Source organism: Macrobrachium nipponense, chromosome 27 (genome assembly GCF_015104395.2).
Source record: "Macrobrachium nipponense isolate FS-2020 chromosome 27, ASM1510439v2, whole genome shotgun sequence".
Taxonomy (NCBI): Eukaryota; Metazoa; Arthropoda; class Malacostraca; order Decapoda; family Palaemonidae; genus Macrobrachium; species Macrobrachium nipponense.
The window spans coordinates 73,062,767-73,072,000 of NC_087216.1; the positions used below are offsets into that span (position 1 = coordinate 73,062,767).

Here is a 9,234-nt window from a genome sequence, read left to right on the forward strand (position 1 = left end):
AAAAAAAAAAAAAAAAAAAAAAAAAAAAAAAAAAAAAAAAAAAAAAAAAAACAGCCTACCGCTGATTGGTGTATTTTTGGCCAGTCAACAAGATCATGTTTCAGCTTCCTTCTCTATCGGCTTTCTGTTTTATTTCATTGCTGTGTTTCTTCTCTGCCTCTCCCTCTACTCTTCCCTGGTGTGCTGTTATTGTCGAAGGTGTTGAACGCTTAGCATTTCTACTACTGTATAATAACAACAACAACAACAACAATAATCATAATAATAATAATAATAATAATATTCTTTGGAGGCTTCAATTCCAAGTCAATGGCCCATTTGGTGGACTTGTTCCATATGAATAGGGTTTTCATCATCTGAATAATAATAATAATAATAATAATAATAATATTTCGGAAGGAGACCCTCTCGTAGACATGTTTTGTTAAAAATGACTGCTGCTTCAGCACTATTAATCTTATAAAGAGTCTTCTCTATCTTTCTGATGACGGCTTTCTCGTTGTTGCTTAGACTGGCGAGCAACGCACCAAAGGGCATGGTAAAATCCGGTTGAGTCATTTGATTTATTATTGCTTATACAATTCTCTCTCTCTCTCTCTCTCTAACGCGACGTTTCCTCCTGATCGACAGGACATTATCAAGCGATAACTGCTGAGGGACTGAATTCCAGTTGTTTGTTGTTTTTGATTTAGCTGACCTTGTGTCAGCACGGGCTCTTGCTCACAGAGCAGCCCGTAACACCAGTGACGAGTCCTTCTCCTTTTATCGTGGTGTTGCGAGCTCTTCAGTACGGTCAGAGCACTTCTCCGGCAGGTCGAGTTTTTATTGGTTCCCGGGAAGGTGACTCATACGGCGGGCGTTGACGAGTCTTGCAGACCTTCTCAGGTAGGGGGTATCACCGGGAGCCTCTTGATTGGCTTCTACCTGCGTGACGTCACCCCTGGTATTATTCTCATGGTCCGGTGGGTTCGTTCCATGCGCGCTGGTACTTTCGTTAGGGGGGTGAGGGGTGTGGTGGTCCTCACACAAGTCGGTATCAGGAACGCTTCTTTGGTGGTATTAAGGGGAGGCTTTTCCTCGCAGGATGAGCAGCGCTTCTAGGAGACGCAGACGTCGTGGGTCAGGTGCTCTCCGATGATCTTAATATTCCTGACGATGTCGTCTCTCGTGATGTTTCTGTGGTGTACTGCAAGGGCGTGCTGCCTAATGGCGCCCTCCTGGGCGTGGCAGGAAATCCTTTTTGACAGGCGCATCGTCGTCATGCCGATGTAAATCCCAGGGCATCCTTGGGCGGGGCATACGTATTGGTAGATGACGTTGGATGCTTCAGGGGGTCTCCTGCCGGTGGGGAGGGGTTGTTCTTCATCAGGAGGTCTTTCGTACGCCGATTCTTGTAGTAAATAATGAGGGACACTCTCTTTCCTTCCGTTCCATGGGGCGCCGGGACGTGGTTCCTCTATTATTTCCTCATGCTGCTTCTTCTTCCTTGTATTGGTGGTGCATGAAGGCTTTATAGAAAAGTTTGATATCCTCCGGGGGCGGAATGTTCCTTCTCTCTTCCTCCGTCATGTACCACTTGTCAAGGGCGGCTCGAGTTTCTCGGTTTACGAGTTTGTTCGAGTACCCATTGTTAATTAGCATCTGGGATGCTCGGTCGAGTTCGAGGTGTGTGTCCTGCCACGTCGAACAGGTGCGAGAGGGCCCTCCTGACGAAGGCCCTGACGGTGGTGGTCTTGAACCGCGCAGGACACTCGCTATCACCATTCAGACAAAGTCCGAGGTTCGTAGCTTTGGTGTAAACTGTAGTCGCCAACTTCTGATTCGTCTTCGTGACAAGGACGTCGAGGAAGGGGAGCCGATCGTTGCTGCTGTACTCGACAGTGAAGTTGAGTGCGCTCTGCTGCAGGAACTGCTGCCGAAGGGCTTCTACCTCATCCTCGCAGTCGGCTTGGACGAAGATGTCATCGATGTAGCGTCCGTATGTGCGGGGACATCTGTGTTGCGAGAAGACCCTTCCTTCCACTTCTCCCATGTAGAAGTTAGCGAGCCGCCCTTGACAAGTGGTACATGACGGAGGAAGAGAGAAGGAACATTCCGCCCCCGGAGGATATCAAACTTTTCTATAAAGCCTTCATGCACCACCAATACAAGGAAGAAGAAGCAGCCATGAAGGAAATAATAGAGGAACACGTCCGCCCCATGGAGGAAGGAAAGAGAGTGTCCCTCATTATTTACTACAAGAATCGGCGTACGAAAGACCTCCTGATGAAGAACAACCCCTCCCCACCGGCAGGAGACCCCCTGAAGCAGTCCAACGTCATCTACCGATACGTATGCCCCGCCCAAGGATGCCCTGGGATTTACATCGGCATGACGACGATGCGCCTGTCAAAAAGGATTTCCTGCCACGCCCAGGAGGGCGCCATTAGGCAGCACGCCCTTGCAGTACACCGCAGAAACATCACGAGAGACGACATCGTCAGGAATATTAAGATCATCGTGAGAGCACCTGACCCACGACGTCTGAGTCTCCTAGAAGCGCTGCTCATCCTCGAGTAAAAGCCTCCCCTCAATACCACCAAAGAAGCGTTCCTGATACCGACGTGTGTGAGGAGGACCACACCCCTCCCCCCTAACGAAAGTACCAGCGCGCATGGAACGAACACCGGACATGAGAATAATACCAGGGGTGACGTCACGCAGGTAGAAGCCAATCAAGAGGCTCCCGGTGATACCCCCTACCTGAGAAGGTCTGCAAGACTCGTCAACGCCCGCCGTATGAGTCACCTCCCCGGGAACCAATAAAAACTCGACCTGCCGGAGAAGTGCTCTGACCGTACTGAAGAGCTCGTAACACCACGATAAAAGAAGGACTCGCCACTGGAATTCAGTCCCTCAGCAGTTATCGCTTGATAATGTCCTGTCGATCAGGAGGAAACGTCGCATTAGAGAGAGAGAGAGAGAGAGAGAGAGAGAGAGAGAGAGAGAATTGTATAAGCAATAATAAATCAAATGACTCAACCGGATTTTACCATGCCCTTTGGTGCGTTGCTCGCCAGTCTAAGCAACAACGAGAAAGCCATCATCAGAAAGATAGAGAAGACTCTTTATAAGATTAATAGTGCTGAAGCAGCAGTCATTTTTAACAAAAATAATAATAATAATAATAATAATAATAATAATAATAATAATAATAATAATAATAATAACAAAAAGGCAAAGTAACGAGAACTGAAGGGATAAAGCTACCAGATGGGAGCAACATCAAACACATAGATGAGACAGGATACAAATACCTGGGAATAATGGAAGGAGGGGATATAAAACACCAAGAGATGAAGGACACGATCAGGAAAGAATATATGCAGAGACTCAAGGCGATACTCAAGTCAAAACTCAACGCCGGAAGTATGATAAAAGCCATAAACACATGGCAGTGCCAGTAATCAGATACAACGCAGGAAATAGTGGAATGGACGAAGGCAGAACTCTGCAGCATAGATCAGAAAACCAGGAAACATATGACAATACACAAAGCACTACACCCAAGAGCAAATACGGACAGACTATACATAACACGAAAGGAGGGAGGGAGAGGACTACTATGTATAGAGGACTGCGTCAACATCGAGAACAGAGCACTGGGGCAATATCTGAAAACCAGTGAAGACGAGTGGCTAAAGACGTGCAGGGAAGAAGGACTATAATAAAAGTAGACGAAGACCCAAGAAATATCAGAGACAGGAGAATGACAGACAGAACAGAGGACTGGCACAGCAAACCAATGCACGGACAATACATGAGACAAACTAAAGAACTAGCCAGCGATGACACATGGCAATGGCTACAGAGGGGAGAGATAAAGAAGGAAACTGAAGGAATGATAACAGCGGCACAAGATCAGGCCCTAAGAACCAGATATATCCAAAGAACGATAGATGGAAATAACATCTCTCCCATATGTAGGAAGTGCAATACGAAAAGTGAAACCATAAACCACATAGCAAGCGAATGCCCGGCACTTGCACAGAACCAGTACAAAAAGAGGCATGATTCAGTGGCAAAAGCCCTCCACTGGAGCCTGCTGGCTCAAAGAAACATCAGCTACCTTGCAGTAATAAGTGGTACGAGCACCAACCTGAAGGGAGTGATAGAAAACGATCAGGCAAAGATCCTCTGGGACTATGTATCAGAACGGATAGGGTGGATACGTGCAAATAGACCAGACGTGACGTTGATTGACAAAGTCAAGAAGAAAGTATCACTCATTGATGTCGCAATACCATGGGACACCAGAGTTGAAGAGAAAGAGAGGGAAAAAAAGGAAAAGTATCAAGATCTGAAAATAGAAATAAGAAGGATATGGGATATGCCAGTGGAAATCGTACCCATATTCATAGGAGCACTAGGCACGATCCCAAGATCCCTGAAAAGGAATCTAGAAAAACTAGAGGCTGAAGTAGCCCCAGGACTCATGCAGAAGAGTGTGATCCTAGAAATGGCGCACATAGTAAGAAAAGTGATGGACTCCTAAGGAGGCAGGATGCAACCCGGAACCCCACACTATAAATACCACCCAGTCGAATTGGAGGACTGTGATAGAGCAAAAAAAAAAAAAAAATAATAATAATAATAATAACAATGTCATATCTGCCATTTATTTTATTCTAATTAGCAAGGGAAGTAAATAAAGATACTATTTGCAAGATATATATATATATATATATATATATATATATATATATATATATATATGTATATATATAATTTGTTTCCTATCTAAAATTAAATTTTGGCTTACTCGGGGAGTAAGCCTACAAATCACTTTGTTGTTGTTCTTCTTGTTGGGGGTTAGAAAAGGTCTATAGAAGAGCCTAAATATGTCTGAGAAAGGTGTTTCGCGTCGAGTTAAAGATACAGGAATTTTAGGATAGGATATTTATGATCTATTTATCAGAATGAAAAGGTACAAAATAAATAATGTGTATATTAAACAGTACAGAAAAATTATTTCTAATAAAATATAGCGTACTTATTTTAATTTTCTTTGGTGAAACAACACTATTTGACCGTAGGTTTTAGCATTTCTTAATTTACGTTAAATTAGGAATATAATGTTTACAACTCATGTTTGATGGGAAAAATCTCCCATGAGTCCCAAGTAAGCCGGAGGTCGGATCACGCCTTGTTTGAACACTTTAGAGTTAATTCACTCAATTGTATTTACAATAACTGCTATAGGTAAGATTGCCTTAATAATTAAGATTTAGATATTTCCAGGTACTTGATGCACTTAAGCGAAATATTTTGGCATTGGAGAAATGAATTTTAGATAAACTATTATAGTCGAAATAACCTTATTAAGTTTAGATATTTTTCAGATACTTTAACCATCTAATTTACTCATGTGAAATTCTTTGCCACTGAAAAAATGAATCATAAAGTACTATAGTTAAGAATGCCGTAATTAATCTAGATATTTCTCAGTCTAAGATCCCAATTCTTAAACAATTAGAGTTAATTTACTCAAGTGGAATTTTTTGGCATTGAAAATAGGGCATTTGAATAAAGTATTATACTTAAGAATATCATAATGAGCTTAGAAATTTTTCAGATACCTCAACCACCTAGCAGTGAGCGACTTGCTCTACCTGCTCTTCAACATCCCCTTCTGCCTGGAGGAGTTTTCGAAGGCGTCCCAGGCGCAGCCGATGTCGAGGGCCAGCGCCATCTACTACTCGTACATAGGTATCCCCGTCGTGAACATCTTCCTGAGCATGAGCGAGTACATCGTCCTGTGGCTCTCCTACGACAGGTGCCTGGCCGTCTGCAGCCCGCAGAAGTTCTCAGCGAGGCAGCGGTTCCAGGTCGTCAGGATCCGGTGCGCCATCAGCCTCGTCATCACCCTCTTCGTGTACAGCCTGAGCCCCCTGCGCCAGACGTACTCTTGCGACAGCGGCTCCTCCTCCAACTGCTGCCTGAAGAACAACCAATTCGCGGAGGACACTTGGTACAAGGGCTACGAGTTCTTCAGGGAGTTCTACTCGCGGTTCCTGCCGGCGTTCGTCATCACCGTATTCAATGTGGCCATCATCGTCACCCTCAGGAGAGTCAAGCGCGAACGGGACAGTCCGGACGTCATCAACGAAGCCAGGAAGGAGCGGGAGAGGCGCCTCGTCTGCCTCCTGATGGCGATCACCGTCTTCTTCTACGTCACCTCCTTCCCCAGTGCCATCTACAAGATCATCATGTTCAACGACAGCTGGGACTTCGTGCCCTACTTCAGGGCGGTGGCCGATGTTCTCGAGGTGTCTGGGCACGTGTTCAATTTCTTCCTGTACTTCCTCTTCAGTCCAGACTACAGGAGAGTGCTGGTGGGCTTGACGGGGCAACAGCAGGCTAATGTTTACATGTCTTCCTCAGTGTGTAACATGTAGGACAATGCATTAGTTAATACTTGTAATGTTCTGTTCCTAGTATGTGGGACCTAAGTAATTTAATTAACACATTTATTAACTGTAATCTGGTGAATATAATCGCATGAACGATTGCATTTTAAGTAATCGAATTACAAGTTTCCAGTTCCCAGTTCAATCAGATCACCAACCTAATCCTCCAGAGGTCATTGGAACATTTAACTTGTGTACTCTTGCCTGACCAGTTTAGAAAGATCAGCAACCAATTCCTATTAGAACAGGTATAACTTGGGTACTCTGGCCTGACCAGGCTAGAAGAATCACTAACCTTCTGCTTCAGAGGCCAGTGAAGCAAGTAACTTGAGCCCTCTGGTCTGACCAGGCTAGAAGAATCCCCAACCTAACCCTACAGAGGTCACTGGAACAAAGCACGGATCCCAATGTCATAATCTCGTCGCGTTTTTCACGAAAGCGAGTTTTTTTTTTTTTTTACATCAAAAGAGTGGCTGCAATTTGTATCAAAACCGAGTTAGCCAGACTTTACCGCCTGTTGCCCCCTGCTCACTAGTCCAGTGCTACCAGTGCTTGACAAATCTTTCAAGATCTTGAAAAATGAACTCCAAACTTGAAAGCTTGAAATGAAAATGTGAAAATCTCCGAATTCTTGAAAATTATGTACAGAGAGTGCTGAAACAGACAATCTAGGGAAAAATGAAAGCAGGTTTCAGTCAGAATGCTTAGTGTTCTTTTCACAAATTTCTTGTCAGATTTGCGAGAGGTTACGTCTAGAAGAAGACAGTGTCATTGCTATGTTGCACAACATGGAGCCAAAGGAAGCAACAGGTACTGAAAGACAGCTGAAGTCCATCATTAAACTTGGCCTGAACTTCTCTTCTTCAGTGTCTGAGCATCAGCTCGATGACTTACAGGAAGGGTGGAGGGCCCTTATTTGGTAAAAGGAGACCTGAATATTGGCATAATTTGAGGAATATATTAGATGGCAATGGTCAGTCCAAGTTTAGTTTATTGTCTGACCTCATGTGTGGCCTCGTTGTATTGCCAGACTTTTCAGCCAGTGTTGAAAGAACATTTTCCTAGCTAAATCTGGTGAAGACGAAACAAACGCCGCTCTTTTGATGGCATGTTTTGTCGCGCTTTTTGAACGTGGTTTCAATTCTGAATCCGCTGGTCTAACCAGGATAGAAGAGTCACCAACCTTTTCCTTCAGAGGTCACTGGAACAGGTAATTTGGGTACTCTGGTCTGACCAGGCCTCAAAGAAGCAAACTGCTTCTTGAACACAAATACATTCTTACTAAAGTTCTATAGGTATGTCGTATACTATATATTTTTGGCAACAGATGTAAGTTTCAGGAGTTTTATTAGACGGTAGATGTGTGTTAGGTGAAATGTTTTATTGTAAGATATACATATTTATAAACTTTTGTCTTGCAGGTTGTATGTGACCAGATAATTATCTGTGCAGTGTTCTTCTTCTACTTATTCTTCTTCTGAGTCTTAATATACTTCACTTCCAGGGTTTTAAACATTTATACTGAGCAAGTCAAATAGGCAATTGATTAGCTGAGAACATCTTTCTTCTTCTACTTCTTCTTCTTCTTCTTCTTCTTCTTATGTGAGGTGATGTTAGGTTGTTTAAATGGAAGAAATCGTTTGCACGTGGTGGGTTGTTGCCTCTTTACTTGTTCGTATTTTTCTGTGGTCAAATTAACGTCTGTCGTCTCGCCTTTGAGAACGACAGTCGGCTTTGGTATAGCAGAGAGTCAGGTTCCAGACAGCAAAGTAGCATGGCGACTCGATTTTGAACAGCAAGTTTTGCATACCTGTAGTCATCGGCAGTTGGAGGATGCAGTCATTGGTGGAGCAGTTTGTTTCCAGTGAGACAACCAACCTGTTGCCTGTTAACAGTCATGGGCTGTTTCGATGACTACGGTGATTGTCTGCGTCTATCCTCTGACAGCAGGGTCTGTCTCGACATCTCTATGGAGATTGCCTGTTTTTTTTGTGTTTGTGATTGTGGCGCTGCCTTTAGAATGTTTATTACCGCTGGGTTATAAATATGATTATTATTATATGCTCTGTTTAGTTATTATATAATATTGTTGCTGCATGTTTTGATATTTATACTGTTGAGTAATTTATTGCTGTGATGTGTGCTGCTTGTAATATGTTAATTTGTTTGGGTTATGCAGCTCAAGTGTATCATGGGTTTTAACTTTTTGATGTAGCTGTTTGTTGATTTAAATCATGTTTGTTATTTGTGTTATTTTCCTGTTTCATTGTAAAATAACTTTGTTGTGCTACATCTGTTTTGATTTGATTTGTAATTTTGTAACTTACTCCTGCTATGTGATTTGATTTATTTATTTTCACTAAGTCCCGACAGGCTTGTACATTTTGTAAGTTACTCACTTGTAAATTTGTAAATAATAAATTAATAGTAAGGTACCTTTTTCTGGATTTGTTCTGCTCCTTCCTCCTTAGTTTGTTCCAGCTGCCGTCAGTCATTCCAGCCCCATTTCCTTTTTACTTTTAAGATCCTACAGGACCGAGTGCGGTCCATTACAATTATTTATTTATTATTATTATTTTTTTTTTGGGGGGGGGGGGGGGGTTTGTTATCACAGTCCTCCCATTCGACTGGGTGTATTTATAGTGTGGGGTTCCAGGTTGCATCCTACGTCCTTAAGAGTCCATCACTTTTCTTACTATGTGCGCTTTTTCCAGGAGCACACTCTTGTGCAGAGTCCTGGAGCTACTTCAGCTTCTTAGTTTTTCCAGATTACTTTTCAGGGATC

General features: G+C 43.2%; 1 protein-coding gene across 1 annotated transcript in view; it reads left to right on the forward strand.

Moving 5' to 3' along the window:
- LOC135201090 (probable G-protein coupled receptor B0563.6) overlaps positions 1-8,967 on the forward strand; it is a 31,906-nt gene extending 22,939 nt beyond the window's left edge. Inside the window, exon 4 of the mRNA XM_064229979.1 lies at positions 5,615-8,967. Within this exon, the coding sequence (XP_064086049.1) occupies positions 5,615-6,437 (823 nt within the window). The 3' untranslated portion in view covers positions 6,438-8,967. The remainder of the gene's footprint in view (positions 1-5,614) is intronic.
- The last annotated feature ends 267 nt before the right edge of the window (positions 8,968-9,234 follow it).